Raw genomic sequence first — 20,091 nt, 5'->3', positions numbered from 1 at the left:
TGCCACCGCGCGCTCCGCCAGCTTTCGAGTCGCCAAGACGCACGAGTAGGCCCAACGCCCAGCCAGCAAGGTGGCACGCACCACGCACGCAAAGGCGGCTGTCTATCTATCTGTCCGTTGGGTCGTGCCTGAATCACCTCGTTCCCAGCCCGCTTGCTTGCTCGCCTGAATCCGATTCCGAAAGGCCGCAGGAGAGTCCTCCGCGATGGACCCTTCCGTCTGCCAACCAGCCACCCCAGCTGAGCCTCTGTCTGGCACGGACGCCCGCGATTTTCGTCCGAGATTTTCGCCTGGTTTAATAGAGAGCGGGCCCATTGCATCTCCTCTCGTCCACACGCGCCGATCGCCTCCCAAGGGACAAGAAGATACCAGCCAAGCCCCTCCCCTGCCCTACTTCGAGGCACAAGACGATCAGATGAAGGACGTCATGAGTTTGCTCGCTTTTCGTTCTTGAGATGGTCTGGTGGGCGCCACTGGGATTCTACAGCAGGGAAGGCGCCGGATGGGGTGCGGAGGAGAGGGCGAGGGGGAATAGGTATGCCAGAGTGCGGGGCTGCGGGCTGCGGGCAGGAAAGCAGGGGGCCGGAGAGACGCTCGGGCGCGCATAGATACCACAAGAGGCGGATTCGAGACAGTGAGAGGGAGAGAGAGGGAAAGAGAGCCCAGAGCCCAGAGCACGAGCGAGCAGACAGGCAGGCAGGCAGGCAGGCATTCGAGGCAGAGCAGGTGATGAGGCCTTGGCGCGACCCGTCGTCACTTCTTCGCAGCTTGCTCGCGCGCCGCCTTGATCAGCGGCGCAAGCGTCCGAAGGCTCTCGGACCGGCGCAGGAAGGCGTGCTGTGGGGGTCATGGGCGTCCCAGAGAACGAAAGCAGAGGGGGCCGGGATCAAAGGCAGGGAGGTGTGTCAGTAGATTGCCTCATCTCATCTCGCCTCGCCTCGTTAGGCAGGCTGGCCGCCGCCGCTCCCTGTCGCTCACGCCGAGCATGCCGACGGCGTCGGGCCTCCTCTCGGCGTCGACGTCGAGGCAGGTGCGCAAAAAGTCGCGGAAGGTGCTCGAGAGGTTGTCCGGGTTGTGGATCTTGGGCGTGCCGTTGGTGGCGATCAGGTAGAGGGCGCGCAGCGGGTTCTCGTTGAGGTACGGCGGCTCGCCCTCAACCATCTCGATGCACATGATGCCCAGCGACCAGATGTCGACCTTGGGCCCATACTCCTTGCGCGTCACCACCTCGGGCGCCATCCAGTACGGCGTGCCCACCATCGTCGTCCGCTTGGCCTGCGACTCGCCAATCTGCGCGCAGAAGCCAAAGTCGGTCAGCTTGATGTCGCCCGTCAGGCTGAGCAGGATATTGTCCGACTTGATGTCGCGGTGGATGACGCCGTGCTCGTGCAGGTGCCGCAGCCCTTCGAGCACCTCGCGGCTCACGGCCGCAATCTGGCCCTCGGTCATGATGTTGCACGTCACCACGTCCGTCAGGCTGCCGCCCTCCATGTACTCCATCACCACCCACAGGTCGCCCTTGAACAGGAACGAATCGATAAAGTTGACGATGTTCTTGTGCTGTGACTCCTTCATGACCAGGATCTCGTTGATGATGAGGTCCTTCTTGGGCTGCTGCTCGAGGTTCATCTGCTTGATCGCCACCGACAGGTTGGTCCCCACCTGGTACGCCGTGAAGACGCCGCCGGATGCGCTGCAGGCGGGAAGGGATTTGACGACGGGCAGGGCGAGGTGCACAGAGGAGAGGAAACGCGGCCGTCAGGTGTCAGCGACTGCTGCGAGATGCGATGGTTACGGGGCCGCCGCCACGGGACCTCGGCCGGGCGGACCTCGGTGCGCACGCGCGCTACTCACCCCTGTCCAATCTTCTGCAGGCTCCGGTAAAGCTTGGTCGGGTCAGCATCGGTGCAGATCGCCTGGAGCTTGGCAATCACGTCCGAGTCCTTGACCGTGTTCTTCTTCGTCTCCCTTCGCCGGGGCACGGCGCCGGTCGTCTTGGCGCCACCGGCCTTGGCGGCGGCGGCCGACGACGATGCCACCGACGACGAGCCGGAGCCGGGCGCTGCGGGCGCCTGGCGCGGTGCCGTAGAGGGCATGTCTGGCGCTCTCGTTGCCGGCGACGTCTTGCCGCTCGAAGGCTGCGAAGGCGCCTTGAGCGAGGGGGACCGGTTCGCCCGGTCCGACGCGGAAGCCGGTGCGCCAGGCGGAGGCGCCGGTCGGCTGGGCTTGAACTGCGCCTCCCCTGTCGCCGCCGATGCTCCTCCTGCAGCGGCGCCTGGCCGATGCTCCGGAGGCGAGGGAACCCGGGGAGACTTCCTGACCGAGACAACGCCGGGAGGGGCTGGCGCCGCACGCGGCTTCTCGTAGAGGATCTGGCCGCCGGCACCGACGACGCCGCCCTTGCTGCCGCTCTCCTCGCTGCCAGTGTCCGGCCAGCTGCCCGAATCGGCGGCGGCACCCTTTGCGCCGCCCATCTTCTTCCACACTGCGTCCTGCTCGCTATCGTGCTGGGTGGCGTCCTGGTAGAAGGCGACGATGTCCATCACGGCCTGAGGGTTGGCCTCCTGGTCCTGCCGCGAGATGCCCGACTCTTGCAGCAGCTGCTGCCACTCCTTTGGAAGACCCTGTGCGGACGGAAACGAACACGAGGACATCAAAAAGAAGGCGCGACGAAGCGGTCGGACAGCTAGGCAGTCAGCAAGCGGTGCCACCACGCCAAGTGGAGCTCTGGATATCGAGTGAGCGCTCCGCCAGTGCGAGCACTCACGGTAAACTCTCCCGTATCCGAGTTGAAGCCGACATGTGTGAGGTGGACGGGATCGTACGGCGTGGAGATCTCAATCTTTTTCTGCTGCGAGAAGACGTCTGCAGAGACGAGTGGCGCAGAAGGACAAACGGACGGCGACGGCGTTGTATCAGTCTCTGAACGCGCGAGGAAGGTCTCGACATTCGGCAAACGGCCGCCTCAGCCCGAGACTCACCACTCATCGAGTTGACAAAGCCGCCAAAGACGCTCTTGAAGGTGTTGCGGCCGCCCGGGGTGAGGGTGCCGTCCCTGCTCTTTTCCCGGTCGCGGTTGGCCGAGAGGAACTGGCTCTGCGCTGCCGATGACGCCCCGGTCGAGGACGTCGGCGAAAAGTGGTCGTGAGGCCCGCCCTCCAACGTCGGCGAGGTGTGGCTGCCGAGCGTGGGCGAGTTGACGCCAGATACCTGTGGCGGCTGCTGGTGAAGGTGGTGGTGGTGGTGCTGGGCGCCGATGCTGGAATGCGACCGCTGCACCATGGCGGGCGCCGCCGGTGGTGGATTGGCAGAGGGGATCGTGGATAGCGTCTGGAGCGTGTCGGCCGCCGAGGTGTTGGATCTCACTGGGCGTGGCGGCATCGAGTTGGTGGGCGACCACGGACTCGAGTGCGGGCTGCCGGATTGCGTAGGCGACGAGTGAGCAAACCCGCCGGTGCTGAAGGGCAGCGAGGTCTGCAGGGGCAGGCCGGGCCGAGCGCTGCTCGGGCCCACGCGCTGCGACGGCGATGCAAACGCAGAGGCGGGGGAATGGGCGCCATTGGCGAACAGCGGTGCCGAGGCAGTCGGAGGAGACGCGGTCGACGTGCCTGCCCGCACAAAGGACGAGGAGCCGGCCACGTTGGCTGGACCGCCCGCGACGCCGTGGATCTGCGCGCGCGAGCCAGACGACAGCGCAGCGCCGCCGGGAGGTGCAGGGGCGCTCCTCTGCGGGATCAAGTCGAGCTCGCCGAGGTCAAAGTTGGTGCCAAGCGTGCCGAGCTCGCCGCTGCCGTTGCCGATGCCGTCGACGCCCTTGAGGTAGTTTGGGGTGTTGCTCGCCGACGACGACGCAGCAGCAGCAGCAGCACCGGGCCCCGCTGCGGGTGCGCCGGCATCGGGCCGAGGGGCGTAGCTGGCGCCTGAATCGTAGCGCCCGCTCGCTTCGGCCAGGGCCTCGGCGCTGCTCGACATGACCTGGGCGCCCTGAAAGTTGTGCGGATGCTTGATCACCGACCGCCGCGGTGATTGATGCATGTTGGTCACGGCGATCTCGAATGTCAGATTGGTTGGGGATGACGGTGTCTGTGGTAGGCAGTCGACGTGCGGTCCAGCGCTATGATCGATCAAGGCCGGCGGATGTGACTGGTTATCGTGCGCTGACGGTGTCTCGGCGTGGAGTATGGAGGCTGACGCTCAATGCAGGAGGAGAGCGTGAAAGGTGCGACGAGGGATCCGAGCAGCGTCAAAGCGTTGCAGGCGTGCCAGTCGAGTGTAGAGAGCCAGCTCTACGCAGAAAGGGAGAGGCAGAGGGGCAGCAGGAGGGCTGAAGGCCGGCGTGCAGGGGACGGCGATCGAGGCAGAAGTTCGAGCGGGTGAGATGCGACAATGGGAGAGTGCAAGGTGGCGCCAAGCAGGTTTCGGCCGTCCGACGACGTGAGAGCGAGCGGGACAGGTTCGGCCGGTCGAAGGACAGATCGAGGCAGTCGTAGAAGCCAGTCTCAATGTCTGGGGCGCAGGTGTGCTGGCTCTTGCTGCGCGATGGCGGTAGGAGCAGGCGACGGGGAGGCAAGCAGGTCCAGAACCAGGGGCGGCGGAAGGTGGACGAGGAACGAGACGAAGTGCGCTCGGATCACCTTGATGCGCAGAGGCACAGGGAGCGACGGGATGGTGGGGAGGGAAGGATGGAGTCGACGAAGGCAAAGATCGGGCTGGTGCGACTAGGTGCTGCGTAGATGGCTGACGGAGGTGGGCCTGCCTGATTGCGACGAAGTGTGTGGTGCGTGTGCGTCGTGGTGATGCCGGTGCGTGGTATGGGCGTGCGTGTACGTGGCAAGACGAGAGGCTGAGATGCACAGACGGATGGCGGCAATGGGCTGCAGGTGAGGTCGAGCGAGGCGGTCTGAGCGTTGGGTTTGCGCGGCGCAGAAGCAGGTGCGGAGTCGCCGCGGAGGGTCGGATGGGGAGTGGACCCAAGGAGGGGGTTCCGGTTCCGATGCGAAGGCGGCGGGAGGCTCGCGAAGGTCCGCGGTAGCGTGTGGTGAAGTCGCGCGCGGCGAGAAGAGCAGGCGGGCGAAGGGTTGGAGGGGGAAAGGGGGAGAGGAAAGGGGGGAAAGTGAGAGAGAGGGAGAGGAAGAGGCCGCAGGCAGGGGATGGACTGGGTCGGCGGTGAGATGGATGGTGGTGGTGAGATGGTCATGGTCCCAGGCACCAGCCCGCAGCCCCGCCGAGCCCAGGCCCAGGCCAGCAGGCCCAAGATGCCAGCCCAAGATCCCAGCAGGGAAGGCGTGGTCGGCACGCCCGCTGCTCGCCTGCGCCGCCGCCGCCTTTCGCCCCTGCTTGCTTGCTGCTTGCTTGGCTCGCCTGCCTGCCTGGCTGCCTGCTTGGCTCTTTTTCCCGGCCTGGCTGGCTGGCTGGCTGGCTGGCTCGGCGTGCTGCGAGGACCTTGGCTGCCTCTCTGGCAACACGAGCAACCACGCACGCCGAGCCCAGCGCGGGCCATGCGCCAGGCAAAACAGCCGGCCCAGCCCAGCCCAGCCCTGCCCAGCCCAGCCAAACCCACGCACGCCCCTCACCTCACCTAGCCTAAGCGTTAGCAGCGGCGTACCGGTAGCCTCTCGTCTCGCCCCCCCGGCCCTCTCTCTCTCTCTCTGCCAGCTGGCCTGCTTGCGCCCGCCCCGCCTTCGCCAGGCCGTCGTCGCCACCGCCACAGACCTTGCAAGCATACCATCGAAGCCAGCGCGCTAGCCTTGCCGTCTTGCTTGCTCGTGCCAAGTACGCCCCCCCCGGTCCCCCTCTTGGTCGATATAAGCGGGCAGAAGTGCGGCAAAGACGGCGCAGCCAAACCAATACAAAGTGTGCGGCGAGGGCAGCCTCCTTTGTATTTGCAGGAGCGCAGCATCGGCGTACGTGGGCCTGCTCAGATACCCCTGAGCCTAACCCGGCCTGGCTGGCCTGCACGCGCGCTGCCTGGCCTGCTTGGCTGGCTCAAACAAGACGTACGTGTACGTGTTCTGCGCGCATCTCAAGAACCCACCACGGCAGGGCGGGCAGGCGGGCAGGCGGGGCACGAGGGGGCTTCGCTCGCTTGTCGCTTCTAGAACCCCTTTGTGCGCAGTCCGTCCATCAGCACCGACTCAGCTCCTTCGTCTTCGTCGACAATGAGCCACCGGCACGATGACCTGGCCGAGTCCGCAGACATCGACCGACCTTCGTCTCGTCCTCGTCGAATTCACTACTACTGAGGTCCCCACCGAGACCGACTCAGGGCACACCCTTTGCCTTGATCTCGAAGCTGGGCGTATCGCGCTGCTGCCGCTCCTCCATCCTCCCCTCCCCGCCGCTCCAACATCCTTGGGTCATCTCGCACACACGGTGGCTCGCAGCCACAGGATTCAGCAGCCATCACGCCGAGCGAGCGACCGTACCGATGCACAAGCGGAGAGAGAGAGAGAAAGATCGGTGTTCATCGCGCAACCACCCAGCGAAAGCGGACAGTCTACTGCTGACAACATCAGATGGCGGCATGGCCGGCGCTCAGGCAATGTTCCAGCCCAGCTTCTCGCCCCAGCCGCCGTGGGCGATGGCGTTGGCAATCTGCTCGACGTCCTTGTCGCCGCGGCCGCTCAGGCTGACGACAATGTCCTGGTCCGGACGCATCGTCTTGGCCAGGTGGAAGGCGGCCCACAGCGCGTGCGACGTCTCGAGCGCCGGGATGATGCCCTCGAGCTGGGTGCACATCTTGAAGCCGCGCAGCGCCTCCTCGTCGGTGGCGGCAATGTACTCGGCGCGGCCCGAGTCCTTGAGAAACGCGTGCTCCGGCCCGACGCCCGGGTAGTCGAGGCCGGCGCTGATCGAGTGCGTCTCGGTAATCTGGCCAAACTGGTCCTGCAGCAGGTAGGTGCGCACGCCGTGCAGCACGCCGGGCGTGCCCTTGGACAGCGTCGCAGAGTGGCGGTCAGTGTCGATGCCGTCGCCTCCGGCCTCGACGCCAATCAGCCTGACGCTCGGGTCGTTGACAAAGGGGTGGAAGATGCCGATGGCATTGGAGCCGCCGCCGACGCACGCCACAATGGCGTCCGGCAGCTTGCCGCGGCGCTCCATGAGCTGCTTGCGCACCTCTTTGCCAATGATGGACTGGAAGTCGCGCACAATCGAGGGGAAGGGGTGCGGTCCGATGGCCGAGCCGATAATGTAGTGGGTCGTGGCGAGGTTGGTGACCCAGTCGCGGTTGGCCTCGTTGACGGCGTCCTTGAGCGTCTTGCTGCCGCTCTCGACGGCGACAACCTTGGCGCCGAGCATCTTGATGCGGAACGCGTTGAGCGACTGCCTCCGCACGTCTTCGGCGCCCATGTAGACGACGCACTCGAGGCCAAACTTGGCGCATGCCGTCGCCGTCGCCACGCCGTGCTGGCCGGCTCCCGTCTCGGCAATGATCCTCGTCTTGCCCAACCGCCGCGCCAGCAGCACCTGACCGATGGCGTTGTTGATCTTGTGCGAGCCCGTGTGGTTGAGGTCCTCGCGCTTGAACCAGATCTTGGCGCCGCCCGCCGCCTCGGTGAAGCGGTCGGCCGGGTAGAGCTCGCTGGGGCGCCCGATGTACTCGTAGTAGCTCTCAAACTCGGCCCAGAAGGTCGGGTCGCTGAGGGCGTGCATGTAGGCCTTTTCCAGCTCAACGTGGCAGTCGTAGAGGGCCTCGGGGATGTACTGGCCGCCGAACTTGCCAAAGCGCGGCGGGCGGACGTTGCCGTTGGCATCGACGATGGGGTCCAACCCGGGCACGGGCGCCTTGTCGCCGTTGACGACGGCGTCGACCTTGGGGACGGGGATCGAGTCGGGCTGGTTGATGGCGTCCTTGATGTTGAGCGGCTGCTTGCGGCGGATGCCGCCCTCCTTTTTGCCGGTGATCTCCTCGCAGTAGGACCTTGCGGCCTCGACGCGGGCCTCGGTAGTGGCGCCGGCCTCCTTGAGCTTGGCGACGAGCTTGCTGCCGATCACGACGCCGTCTGCGTGCTCGCCGACCTCGATAAAGTGGTCGCGCGTCGAGACGCCGAAGCCGACGGCGAGAGGGATGCTGGTGATGGAACGGATGCGGTTGAGGAGGTCCGGAAGCGAGCTCGAGACGGTGGTCGATGCGCCCGTGGTGCCCATCTTGGAGACGACGTAGATGAACGAGTCGGCGAGCGAGGCGAGGTGGCGGATGCGGCCGACCGACGTCGAAGGCGCGATGAGCGGGACAAACGACATGCCCTCCTTTGTGCAGTAGCCGCGGAAGTCGGCGGCCTCCTCTGGTGGGAGGTCGACCATGATGAAGCCGTTGGCGCCGGCGAGCCTGGCGTCGTGCACCGCCTTTTCCTCTCCGTAGGCGAGCGTGGGGTTGTAGTAGCCCATCAGCAGGACGGGGGCCTTGAGGCCGCGGGCGCGGGCCTGCTTGACGTAGTCGAGGCACTGGACGTAGCCGACGCCCTGCTCGAGGGCGACCTGGTTGCTCTGCTGGATGGCGGGTCCGTCTGCCTGCGGGTCCGAGAAGGGGACGCCGAGCTCAATGACGTCTGCGCCGCCCTGCTCGAGAGCGAGCATGACCTCGACGGTGTCCTGCTTGGTCGGGTAGCCGGCGGTGATGAAGGCGACAAATACGGCCTCGTCCTTGAGCGCCTTTGCGGCAAAGGTAGCCTTGATGGCGTCGGTCATGGTGTCGAACAGCCGTCAAGTGGTGGGCGGCGTAGGTAGATGCGAGAGGTGAAAGGGGCCGTATGGGAAGCAATCGATGGGCGAGTAGTCCGACGTCGACTGCTATTTAATATCGCGGGAAGAGAGACGGCCGCGAGAGGTGGTCGATGCAGGTTGCTGCGCTGGCAATCGACAGCGGAAGCTGATGTGCCGACGGCTGAGATGTTGGTTGATGTCGGTGACTCGGAGCGAGTAGACGACAGGAGGGTGGGGGGAAGACGGTGGGTGAAGAGGAAGGAAGGTTGGTGTGACGGTGGTGGTGTGAGGAAGCAGGAAAGTGAAGCCTAATGGTCGGTGGACCTCTGTTCGATGCGAGCGGCCTGCGGTGCGGCGGAGGTTGGCTCGCCGACCCGACGGCTCCCAGCAGGAAGAAGACGTCCCTCCCTTCCTTCCCACAGCCGAACCTCAACCACACACAGGCACACACACACACACGCACACGGCGTCGAGTCGTGACTCGCTCGCTGTATCGCAAAGCCTGCCTGAGCGACCCGGCTTGGACCAGAGGAGGAGCTCGCCGACAAGCTGGCGTTACTTACCTACCGTCACCTCTACGCAGCGCCAGGTTACGATAGCTTGCATAGAGGCCGCCTGCTTTGGATGGCCGGTGGAGGGCAGCCGCACGACGTGAGCCCACACAAAAGAGCGGCAAGCGTACAAAGGCCAGGCAAGGCCAGCTCTGCCAGCGCACCCGTGTGCCGGCCAGCAGGCTGGTTGCTCGTTGTACGAGGGCCACAGGGTGGCGGCCAGAGGCCAGCGCGCGCGTGCGAAGAAAGCAAACGGCGCCGCTCGAGTCAGAAGAAGCCCTGAAGGCCCCCCCCACGCGAGCTTAACCTTTTGACTTGAAGAGTCAAGAAGGGCCTACTTATCTTGGCTTCGGCATTCTGTGTCAGAAACCGTAAATTTGTATTGCGAAATTGAAACAGTTGCCCCAGGCCGGGCAGCTGAAATCTTCCGGTGCGCCGTTACCGTAGAAGCGGCGCAGCGGGCAGGTGGCGCAAGGGGCGCCCTCGCTTACCCAAGCTTTGATGGGCCAGTATCGCTCTCTGAGCCGCACGAGATGATTGGCAAATTCGGAGCCGACGCGAAGGGGGCAGCGGATCTTTACCGTGCGGGAAGAAGGAGGAATCATGCACAGTCGGGCCGAGGCCGGTCCTCGCTCCGCGTCGGGCGCTAAAGGCGCAAGGCTGGGCTTGGCGGCGCAAGCTTGCGCTCCCTGCCTGTGGCGGCCCAATTCGGCGTTTTTGCCAGAGGCTAGCCGCCGCTTCCCCTAGCGCTTCCGCCGCTCGGCCGGTCAAGGTATGTATCCAACTCCGCCGCCCGCTCAGTCTTGCCGCTCCGGTTTGGAGACAGAATCGCAGCACCACCATCGGAGAGCAGTCTCGACATGGGACGTCGTATGATGGTACACTACTGCTACCCTCGCTGCCCGGCCCGCATCGCGTGGTCACGAGATCGCTTCGGGACGACGACGAGGCCTCTCGCTCCACGTGCGTAGCGATGCCGGCATCTACCACATGCGAGTCGTCAGGTACTGTCTCGTGCCTAGCCCGGGAGATATCGTATGCTACGGTCTGGGGACGCGGCACGCTGGGGCGAGGCAGGCAGGCAGGGCGCCTTCGACACAGTTGGCGGCCCTGTCTCGTTCGAGGTTCGGGCGGTGAGCGGCAGCACACGGCAAGGGGCGGCCTGCTTTGCCGGCTGACCAGGCAGGATAAACCAGCCATGCGAAGCTCGAGTAGTGAACGGTGATTGGACCGAGGCTCGTCCTTTTGTATCCGATAGGGCACCTCGTCGAGAGTACAGAGTCGGGCTGGGGCAACGGGGCGTGGCCAAGTCACCAGCCGCGACGCCCGCCTCAGCCTCGGGTGCACCCTCTGACCCAGCCTCAGACGGGCTGCGTGCTTCATGTGGTGCCCCAACGATAATCCCGGTGCCACGCGAGCCAGCCGCTGGCTGCAACGGCCTTCTTCTCGCGAGCCATCAGCCGGGCCAGGCCTCGTCCCCCACAAGGCTGCCATGCGTGCAGGCAGTAAGAGTGTGTGGCCAGACATTGCGGCAGGGCTGCCATGCCGGGCCACAAGCACAACGTAACGACGGTGGCCCCACGCCCCCTGCGCCTGTACGTATGTGCGATATCGTCGAGGGCGAAAGCGGGCGGCGTTCTGATTGGCCCACCCCACGAAGCCTGCTTCCCCGCTCCCTCGTCTACGCCCGACAATGGCCAAAGCTGCAGGCGGCGGTCCGTCTTCGGGCCAACCCCCTTCGACCGCCCCCAAGGCCTCACGGCCACTCGCCCAGTCGTGGCTCACGGCCGGCGTAACGAAGTCGCCCTGTGTGCGCTGCGAGATACGGTCAAGACGGGCCAACGAACGGCCTGCAGCGCACGCGAGGCGGCTCGGTAGGTATCGCTTCGTGGGAACGGACGCCCCGCACGCTCTTTGCCGCCCGTAGATAAAGCGCGTCTTCCTCCCCGCACCTTCATCCTGCCCCCCCGCACCCCCCACCCTCACTCCCTCTCCTCTCCTCCTGCTCCAACCCAGCAGTCCGCCCCCCTTCATCTCATTAGCGACTCGACCCCACCACTTGGCGTTTTCCGTGCCCCGAAACACGATCTCACTGCGACTGAAGGCCTGCTGCAATAAACCCCACCGCTGCCCATCGCCTACCTGCCCGTCTAGCCGCCATTCACCATGGACATTGAGAAGGTCGCTTCCCCCTCGGGGAAGGATGATGGCTACATCCAGGAAAGCAGCGTCACGGACCATGAGGTCGCACCGGTCGTCCACGACATGTTTGACTTCCGCCACGACTATCACGGCACTGGCCTGCGCCGCGAGCTCAAGCCCCGACACCTCATCTTCATTTCGATTGGCGCCTGCATCGGAACCGGCATCTTCCTCGGCGTCGGCAGCAGCCTGCAGAACGGTGGACCCCTCGGCCTATTCCTCGGATTCAGCCTCATCGCGTCCGTCGTCGTCTGCGTTATGTTCATGGTCTCGGAACTGGTCACCTTTCTACCCGTTTCGGGCGGCCATATCCGCCTCGCTGGTCGCTTCGTCGATCCCGCTCTCAGCGCAGCTATGGGTTGGTCGTACTTGATTTGCTGGACATTGATCCTCGCTGCGGAGCTGAGCGCAGCCGCTGTGCTCATCTCGTACTGGCTCCCTGCAAGCCAGGTCAATCAGGCGGTGTGGATCGCGGTCGGGTCCCTCGTCGTCCTCGCAGTCAACGCGTTTGGCACGGGCATCTTTGGCGAGATGGAGTTCATCTTCGCTTCCATTAAGGTCATCACTCTCACGGCCCTTATCATCATCTCGCTCGTCATCACCGCTGGCGGCGGCCCTCAAGGCGAATCGATCGGCTTCCGGTACTGGCGCGACCCCGGCGCGCTGGTCCAATACAAGGGTATCCCTGGCGCCACAGGCCGCTTCCTCGGCTTCTTCAACGTGCTTGCACAGGCCTCGTTCAGCATGATCGGCGCAGAGATGCTCGCCCTTGCTGCTGCCGAGTGCAGGCACCCTCGCAAGATCCTCCCCATTTGCATGCGCACTGTCTGGGTCCGTATAGTGGGCTTCTACGTCGTGAGCGTGTTTTGCTGCGGCTTGGTAGTTGCACACAACAACCCGCTCCTTGGCTCCTCGGGCACTGCTGCGGCTTCCCCCTACGTTATTGCCATCCAAGCGGCAGGGATCAAAGTGCTTCCTTCGATTGTCAACGCTGCCATCATTACCAGCGCCCTCAGCGCCGGCTGCTCGGACCTGTACACGACCTCGCGCTCGCTCTATTCGCTCGCGCAGAAGGGACAGGCGCCCAAGATCTTCTCTCGCACGCTCAAGAACGGCATTCCACACTACGCCGTTGCCGTCTGCTGGCTCGTAGGCGCCCTCGCCTACCTCGGCAGCTCGAGCACCTCGGCCGATGTCTTCAGCTTCCTCGTCAACCTCACGGCGCTCTCGGGCATCCTGACCTGGTTCTCGATTGCCATCACCTATATCCGCTTCCGCGCCGGCATGAAGGCGCAGAACCTGCCGCGCTCGATGCTGCCGTGGAAGTCGCGCTTCACCCTGGTCGGCGCGTACTGGACGCTGCTCATCGTCGGCATCGTGCTCGTCTTTTCCGGCTGGGAAGTCTTCCGACCGGGACACTGGGACACGGCGAGCTTCTTCAGCAACTACCTGCCGCTCGCCTGGTTCCCCGCCCTCTACTTTGGCTTCAAGTACCTCTGGAAGACGCGCATCATCCCCGTCCACGAGATGGACTTTGTCTCCGGTCTCAAGGAGATCGAGGCCGACGCCAGGATGTGGGACGAGGAGGACGCCGCCAAGGACAAGTCGGGCGTGCACAACAAGATCAAGCGCTTCTTTGTCCTCTGATCGGCCTCGCAGGGGCGCCAGCCTGGGCGCCCGCGACTCGTAGGCGTTGACACGGCGCCGCGTGACTGCGCGCCACCACTGTTATCCACGGTCCAGGAGGGAACTTCGTACGTTTGCGGCGTGGGATCCCGCATTAACACCGGTCCCGGAGCTATCTACCTCTCGTCACATCTACCCTCCCATCCTCAGCATCTTCGCAGAGTAGACGGCTTTGTTCGGTGGAGGCCGCCGCATTAACACTCGGCCTCGCTGCCAGGAGACGGTGGAAGAGCGAAGGGCGCTTCGTCGCTCCTTCTCCTCCTCCTCCTCGTCCCTGGCCTCTTATTCGCCCACCCCGACCTCCATTACCCCCTCCGGCATTTGCTTCCGTCACTTCTACGCACTGGTAATGCCCTCCCGAGCGTCCAGACCTCATAGACTAGACGCCCGGCCCCCTTCTCCCCATCACGATGATACCACGATCTCCCGCTCTCCCCTCCCCCGCATGTCATGGTTCGCTACCGACGCACGTACGACGCCTCGTCCTTCCTGTACTTTTAGCTTCTCGTTGAATCCCAGCACCTTGTCAAAGGGCCCCGATGCGCGACCGATTCGATGAACGAGCAATTCTTGTGGTGCGTGCGCGTCTTGCCCGGCGTCTCGATAGCATCAACCTTGCGCCCCGAGGACTGGTGGGTTTCGCTGTCAATCTGACAGCGAGCCAAACCTGATCCGTCCCGACCTCGCCTCGACCTACGACGTCGCGGACGCGGCGCGAGCAAAGATGTCCTGTCTGACCTTCTGCAGCTCGCTCCTGGCCGACTGCAACGTCGCCTCGGCCTGCTGCGCCTCGGTCTGAGCAAAGAAGCGCCGCTGCGTGGCATCCTCCATCAGCGCCTTGATGGCGGCGGCGCACGTCTCGACCTCGGTCTGGCTGCGCTTGATCTTGTCGTGGAAGTCCATGTCGGTAAAGATGTTGTCAAACAGGACGTCGCTCATCACGCTGCCCTGGGCGATCTGCGGGCGCGGCACCTCGGGGACGTGGGCCGGGTCGAGCATGCGCGCCTGGACGAGGAGCAGCTGCGCCTCGATGCTGGCCTTTTCCGCAGAGTGGAGCGACGAGCGCTCGAGCATGTCGGCCATGCTCCCGCCGCCAAACATGTCCATCCGCGAGCTCTGCCGCGCATCCGCCATGTACTTGCCCGACTCCTGCATCCGCTGGAGCGCTCCGAGCAGCAGGCCGTGCACCTGGTTGTCGAGCTCGTACCGCCGCCGCGTCTCCTGGTACGCTGCGAGCGCGGTGTCGGTCTTGCGCTCCTGCACATCCTCGTCCGGGAACCCGGGCGTGGCGCCGCGAAAGATGCCGTGGTACAGCGCATCGAGCTCCCTCTGTGCGTCGTCGTGCTGGCGCGTCTCGCTGTGGAGGTGCTCCCTCCTCTGCCTGGCCTCGTCGAGCAGGCGCTGCAGCGCCTCTTTTTCCTCGGTGGCGCTCCGCTCGGCCTGGATGGCGTGGAGGTAGTCCTGCTCCTCCTTGGACGCCTTTTCCTCGAAGCGCTCCTGCTTCCTGGCCACCTTGTACGCAAAGCGCCGCACGATGCTGTCGCGGTACTCGACGTGCTCGCGGTGCTCGGCCTTGCGCTTGGCCTCGAGGTCGCCCAGCAGCTTGGTCTGGCACGCGAGCGAGTCGGTCAGGTCCTCGATGTGCCGCTCGAGCTCGACCAGGGCGGGCTCGGCGTGGTCGGTGGCTGCCAGCGTTGCTAGGAGGGCAGTGTTGCGCGCCGAGGCGGCCCGAAGCGTCTCTTGCAAGGACATGGTGCGTTGCGGACGGTGGGTCTTTGGGCGTAAGATGAGAGCCGAGGTGCTGCGGGGCGAAGCCGAGTCAACCGCTTTATACCTTTGCTTCTTCTTCGCTCCGACTCGTTTGCTGCCGTCGCCGTCGGGCCATCCGAAGGTACTCTAATGGGCGGTTTGGCGACTCCCGAACACAACACAGCAAAGAGTGAACGCCAAGACCAGAAGGAGGCGGAACACGGGCGGAGCGAGCGTGGGCGGTGCTCTGGGTCTGCAAAGAAGGTTCGGAAACAGGATCGTCGGTGTGCATGCATGACATCTGCGGGTTCGGTCGCTTTCGCCACCTTGCAGCATCGCCTTGCTTGCTCGTGCAATCTTCCCTGGCGCTCGGACATCAACGACGAAGGCATGATCTGCACAGCCTCGCCGCGAAAAAGAACGGTACATGTCCCACTCGGAAGGTGGCCGGTGCTGCTGCACTGAAGGTAGACTCGGGAGCGGAACGGGTCGGACCGATGTCCGAACCATGTCCTGAGGGCGGAAGGCAGCCTGTCTCGCAGCCACCGAGGGTGCGTGCGATTGAGCATGCCGAGGCAGCTGTCAGAAGCAGGCAGGCGTACTGCACGAAGAGGCGTCCTGCACGAAGAGGCGTCCTGCACGAAGAGGCGTCCTGCACGAAGAGGAGATGAATCTCGCTCACAGCGAGCAAAGAGAGAGAGTGTGTGTGTGGCTGTGCAGGCAGCCATGTTGGTTTGAACGTCAATCGACGGGCTACTCGTCGGCCCCGTCCCACAGGCTGGCGAGCAGTCTCCTATCGCCCTTCCACGTCCTCCTCGCATGCTGCACCGCCAGGTTGTCGAGGAGCAGCACGTCGCCCACGCTCCACTCGACATCCACCTGGTTGCGCGCCGTCACCTCGTCGGCCACGCGCGTCCACCGCTCCTCGACCGGTCGGTCCTCGCGCTCGCCGACAATGTGCGGCGGGAACTGGTAAAAGGGCCTGCCCGCCGCCGTCGTCTGGTTCTTGGCAATGTGCGGCGGCTGGAGCGCACCGGCGGCCCGGCTGTAGGCGAAGCGGTTGTGGATGTTGTTGAAGTAGGTTTTGGCACCCAGGCTCGGATGGTCGCGCACCCCGGGCACCCGCTGCGTGACGAGCACCGATCCGTCCTCGTTCCACGTCGCCGAAAAGCCCCGCTTCTTCCAGTGCGGCGCAGTGGGCTCGTCGCGGTGCAGCGTCGGCGTCCATCCGCCCTCGGCAGCCAGGGCATCGACGTTGGACTCGACCACCTTGCGCTTGGCGTCCTCGTCGAGGCCCACGACGCCCTCGACGCCCTCACTCGGTCCAAACGCCGACGAAGAGAAGAGCGCGTTGCCCTGGATGCACCCTTCGATCGTGTCCCGCGGGTGGTGGATGGTAAATGCCACGCCCTCGTCGCGCAGCGCAGCAATGTACTCGGGCACCTCGCGCTCGAGGTCGTGGTAGAGCTTGAGGCTCGACGCGATGGGCGTCTGCCCGCCCTGCTGCGGCGGCGAGAGGCAGAAAAAGGCAATGTAGCGAGGGAAGTGCGTCGACAGGCCGTACTCGTTGTGGCTCCCAATGGGCTGGTACGGAGGGCCCTCGTTGGCCGTCGCGACGTTGTCGGCGTGCGGCTTCCGAAGCACCATCAGGCCCTTGTCGACGTGCGGCCGCCAGCCCTGCTGTCCGGCAATCGTGTACAGGAAGCGCGAGAAGTCGGCCGCGGTGCGCAGCGGTGTCGAGCGGAAGTGCAGGGCGCCGCCGTGCGACGCGAGCAGCTCGCCCAGGGCCGAGGACGAAGTAGTTCGCGCTCCGGCGGTCGTCGCTGAAGTCCTTGCGAGTGCCGAGATGCCATCGAGGTAGGCCTCTACGTCGTTCGAGGGCAGCTTCGATGTCGGAGTGCGAGAAGGGTCTGGTACCAGGATGCCTGGGAAGGCGGCGTCAATGGCCCGTCCATCACCGAGCGGGACCTGCAGCCGCCGCTGGAAGTCGGCGGTGGCATGCTGAAAGGTGACGCCGCCAGCCTCGTCTGCACCGACAAGGTCTGTCCGGGCAGGATGCGAAGGGGGTAGAGCAGAGAGCATCGCGGGTCTCGGTCGTCGGTGTGCGATGTCGGGATGGTGGTCGAACGAAGGCAAAACAGCGAGAGCGACGACGGAGAGAGAGCAGGAGCTTTTGTAGAGGCAGGCAGGCGAGGTCGGTCTGTGTCCGGCTAGCAGGCGTTGCCGAGCCGATACATACCATCCCCGCAATCGACCTGCCGCCTGCTGGGCGGGCGCCCATCGAATCACGTCAGAAGCAGGCGTGGGTGGACCCTTGCTTGCGCTCCCCGCTTTCCCCGCTTCTGCCAGGCCTCGAGGGTCCGCTCTCGTCTGTCCACTTGCGCGTTCCACACTCACCGCATGGCGTACCTGGCGAGGCCGAGCACGACATTTCCCCCACCTTTTCCTGCCCCGCTTCCCGGTCCGTGCCTTCGGCCAGCCTCGACGGAGAGACGCTCAGCGAGATCCTCGTCCGATGACATGTCCCTCTTTCGTCAAGACGCCGAAGGCAGCAGGCAGCCGGCAGCCGGCAGCAATGCAGAGCCGGTGATGCCCGTCAGCGCCGCCAAGGTCGACACGACGCGTCCACACAGGCTGGGGCCGTCGGATACCTTGGCATCGCGGAGACGAGCATGCTGCCCCCTGATCCTCCCTCGTAGCGCACAGTCGTCGGTCGATGAAAGGGTCAAACAAGGCTTCGTGGTTCCGCTGATGGTTGCTGAGCCAAAGTGGCGTGCACAGAGAGAGGAGAGCGGTTGACCTGCCGAGCAGCGGCGAAAGAGGAGGCGAAAAAGGGGCTGTCCGAGGCTTTCCGGAGGGTAGAAGCGGGTTGAACGGGTGTCACAGGGGGCCTTGATGCCGTCCGGCCTTGTCGACCGTGAGCGCGGCTAGATCGAGGTCCAGCCGCGGCCTCGACGTTGGGTCGTCCATCGCTCAAGCGGCCAGACGGTCCTCCCTGGGCGCCAGGACAAAGTCGAGGCAGTCGGCGTAGCCCCTAGCGACGCTCTTGAGCACAGTACCGTCCGACAGCTTGAGAACGTGGCCCTCGGGGTAGCCGATGTGGTAGACGGTGCGGGGACCAGGGCCGTCGTCGAAGGCGGTGGGGGCAAAGACGTTGAAGGCGGCGTCGGGCCAGTAGACGACGGGCTGGATCGTGACCTTGCGGATGCTGCGGTCGGGCTGGGTGACGAGCACGTTCATCTTGCCGACCAGCTGGAACTCGATGTCGTCGCTCGTGCCGTAGTTGCAGCGGATGATGCCGCGCTTGGGCTCGACGTCCGAGAGCATGTCGAGGTTGTTGCAGATGTGGATCGTGCTGTCCGGCAGCCACAGGAAGCCGTCGGCCACCACGTCCCAGTGCTCTTCGTCGATGATGCAGCCCGTGTAGTGGACGCGAACGTCTTCCTTGGGGTGGACGACGAGGGAAGAGTCCGGCATGGTCTGCCGGTTGGAGAGAGCGAGGGCCCGGGGAAGCGCTTGTATGCGGTCAGCACGGTGTCTCTAGGTGACGCACGCACAGCGACGAGCGAGCTCTCAATGGCTCGGCGTGCATATCCTGACTTCGACCTCGACTCACGGGTAGATAGAAGCCAAAGCGGGATCCGTAAGGAGATGGTGCGAGCGTCTGATGGTATTCGCAGCGACCCGGAGCCTGGAGTCACGGATGATGCTCGGCAGTGGTGGAGCTGTGGGAAGCGACCTGGAAGAAGGGTCTGCGGGGCTCGGTGGCGACAGTGACGAGGAGCGGCGTAAGTAGCGCAAGAGGGGAGGAAGAGAGCAAGGCGGGGCAGAGGATAAAGGCAGGGAGGAGTGAACGGGGAGGAGAGAGGAGGGAGGAGGGAGGAAAGCGAAGGGAGGACAGGGAACCCGTCTTCTGGACCAGGCACGAGCCAGGACGGCACGCGTGTGCGCCCTGGCCTGGCTTCGCCCGGAAATTTTCGGCGCTCGAGCCAGGCCAGGCCAGGCCGGGCCAGCCGCTCTTCGCTCGCTGCCCGCCCACTGCTCGGCCAGGCTTCCTTGCTCGTCGTCGATGCTGGACCATCAAAGGCGAGTTTCGATCCTCTTCGAGTTGCGCAGGACCCTGATGCGGGTTTGAGGATCCAGAGAAAAGGCGCAAAAGCGGCGAGGATCGTTTGGACGCGAGGAGGAAAACGGGCGGAGCGGGATCAAGTCGCTCCCGGCTCGAGCAGGACGGAAGCCGTCCGTCCGTGGAACGAGACGCCGCGGCTCTTTCTAGATTGGTTATCCTCGAGGCGCTGACATCAGGAAGGAGGGGTACATTTGTGGGTGAGGGACTAGACGAGGTGCTCAAGATCCAAGACCAGGAACGCGGTGCGAGGCAGGCCAGCCTGCCAGACCGGGAGCGGGGCGAGCGGCGCGAGCGAAAAGAAGAGGGACGGCGAGGACGTGAGAGAGGAGAAGGACGCAGAGGGGGCGACGAGAGGGCCAAACGATGCGGACGATGGCCATGCAGGTGGCCTGCTGTCCTTGCGCCTACTGGTGCGTGCAGCCGTCGCTCGACTTGCGCTTGGGGGCCGGAGTGAAGTCGAGGCAGTGGACGTAGCCGCGCTAGACGCCCCTCAAAATCGTTCCGTCCGCGAGCACAAGGTGGCGGCCGAGGACCGGTCCGAGGCTGTCCAAGAATCGCAAGGAGGGAGCGCTCTCGATGGCATTGGCCGAGAAGTAGTTGTACGGCACTTCCGGGCAGTAGATAACATCCTCGAGCGAGACCCTCTTGACGCGTCCGTCGGGCTGGGTGACGATGATGCTCATCTTGCCGACTAGTTCGAAGGCCATCTCGCGGTCGTGGTGCCCCGAAAGGTCGGTGTTGTGGCGGATGACGCCCTTTTCGGTGCGAAAGTCAGACATGATGGTGATGTCCTTGCAAATGTGGCGTGTTGTAGTGGGGGACCACACGAATCCGTCGCCCACGGCATCGGCCGTGTTGGGATCCATGATGTAGCTGCGAGCGTAGACCACCGCCTTGTCGTCCGCTTCATAGCCTCGGGCGAACATGGTCTGGTAAGGGAAAGCGATGGAGACAACGAGAGGAGGAAGACGCATGCATGCCGGCGGCGGAGTGAGTCGGGCGGCGCTCGCAAATGGCGACAATGAGGCAGGACATGGCGGAGATGAGGGACCTCGGACGGGGTGACCGGAT

At 64.8% G+C, this 20,091-nt stretch overlaps 7 protein-coding genes across 7 annotated transcripts; 1 reads left to right on the top strand and 6 right to left on the bottom strand.

The window, feature by feature from the left end:
* Nucleotides 1-753: 753 nt before the first annotated feature.
* Nucleotides 754-4,035, bottom strand: PFL1_06042 (uncharacterized protein; the record flags this gene model as incomplete). Its single annotated transcript, XM_007883580.1, has 5 exons — nt 754-837; nt 979-1,693; nt 1,855-2,624; nt 2,768-2,865; nt 2,982-4,035. The coding sequence occupies 5 exons, from the start codon at nt 4,033-4,035 to the stop codon at nt 754-756; spliced, it is 2,721 nt and encodes a 906-aa protein (XP_007881771.1).
* Nucleotides 4,036-6,534: 2,499 nt separating this feature from the next.
* PFL1_06041 (uncharacterized protein) lies at nt 6,535-8,688 on the bottom strand (the record flags this gene model as incomplete). The annotated part of the gene is made up of 1 exon (XM_007883579.1): nt 6,535-8,688. The coding sequence occupies one exon, from the start codon at nt 8,686-8,688 to the stop codon at nt 6,535-6,537; it is 2,154 nt and encodes a 717-aa protein (XP_007881770.1).
* Nucleotides 8,689-11,420: 2,732 nt separating this feature from the next.
* PFL1_06040 (uncharacterized protein) lies at nt 11,421-13,103 on the top strand (the record flags this gene model as incomplete). The annotated part of the gene is made up of 1 exon (XM_007883578.1): nt 11,421-13,103. The coding sequence occupies one exon, from the start codon at nt 11,421-11,423 to the stop codon at nt 13,101-13,103; it is 1,683 nt and encodes a 560-aa protein (XP_007881769.1).
* Nucleotides 13,104-13,835: 732 nt separating this feature from the next.
* On the bottom strand, nt 13,836-14,894 carry PFL1_06039 (uncharacterized protein; the record flags this gene model as incomplete). The annotated part of the gene is made up of 1 exon (XM_007883577.1): nt 13,836-14,894. The coding sequence occupies one exon, from the start codon at nt 14,892-14,894 to the stop codon at nt 13,836-13,838; it is 1,059 nt and encodes a 352-aa protein (XP_007881768.1).
* Nucleotides 14,895-15,644: 750 nt separating this feature from the next.
* On the bottom strand, nt 15,645-16,973 carry PFL1_06038 (uncharacterized protein; the record flags this gene model as incomplete). The annotated part of the gene is made up of 1 exon (XM_007883576.1): nt 15,645-16,973. One exon carries the CDS (start codon nt 16,971-16,973, stop codon nt 15,645-15,647), a length of 1,329 nt encoding a protein of 442 aa, XP_007881767.1.
* Nucleotides 16,974-17,864: 891 nt separating this feature from the next.
* Nucleotides 17,865-18,368, bottom strand: PFL1_06037 (uncharacterized protein; the record flags this gene model as incomplete). The annotated part of the gene is made up of 1 exon (XM_007883575.1): nt 17,865-18,368. One exon carries the CDS (start codon nt 18,366-18,368, stop codon nt 17,865-17,867), a length of 504 nt encoding a protein of 167 aa, XP_007881766.1.
* A 1,131-nt stretch (nt 18,369-19,499) lies between these two features.
* PFL1_06036 (uncharacterized protein) lies at nt 19,500-20,055 on the bottom strand (the record flags this gene model as incomplete). Its single annotated transcript, XM_007883574.1, has 2 exons — nt 19,500-19,949; nt 20,041-20,055. 2 exons carry the CDS (start codon nt 20,053-20,055, stop codon nt 19,500-19,502), a joined length of 465 nt encoding a protein of 154 aa, XP_007881765.1.
* Nucleotides 20,056-20,091: the final 36 nt, after the last annotated feature.

The sequence above is a fragment of the Pseudozyma flocculosa genome (assembly GCF_000417875.1).
Source record: "Pseudozyma flocculosa PF-1 unplaced genomic scaffold scaffold00023, whole genome shotgun sequence".
Taxonomy (NCBI): Eukaryota; Fungi; Basidiomycota; class Ustilaginomycetes; order Ustilaginales; family Ustilaginaceae; genus Pseudozyma; species Pseudozyma flocculosa.
Note: the sequence above shows the minus strand (reverse complement) of the source record. Positions and strands in the feature narration are given on the sequence as shown.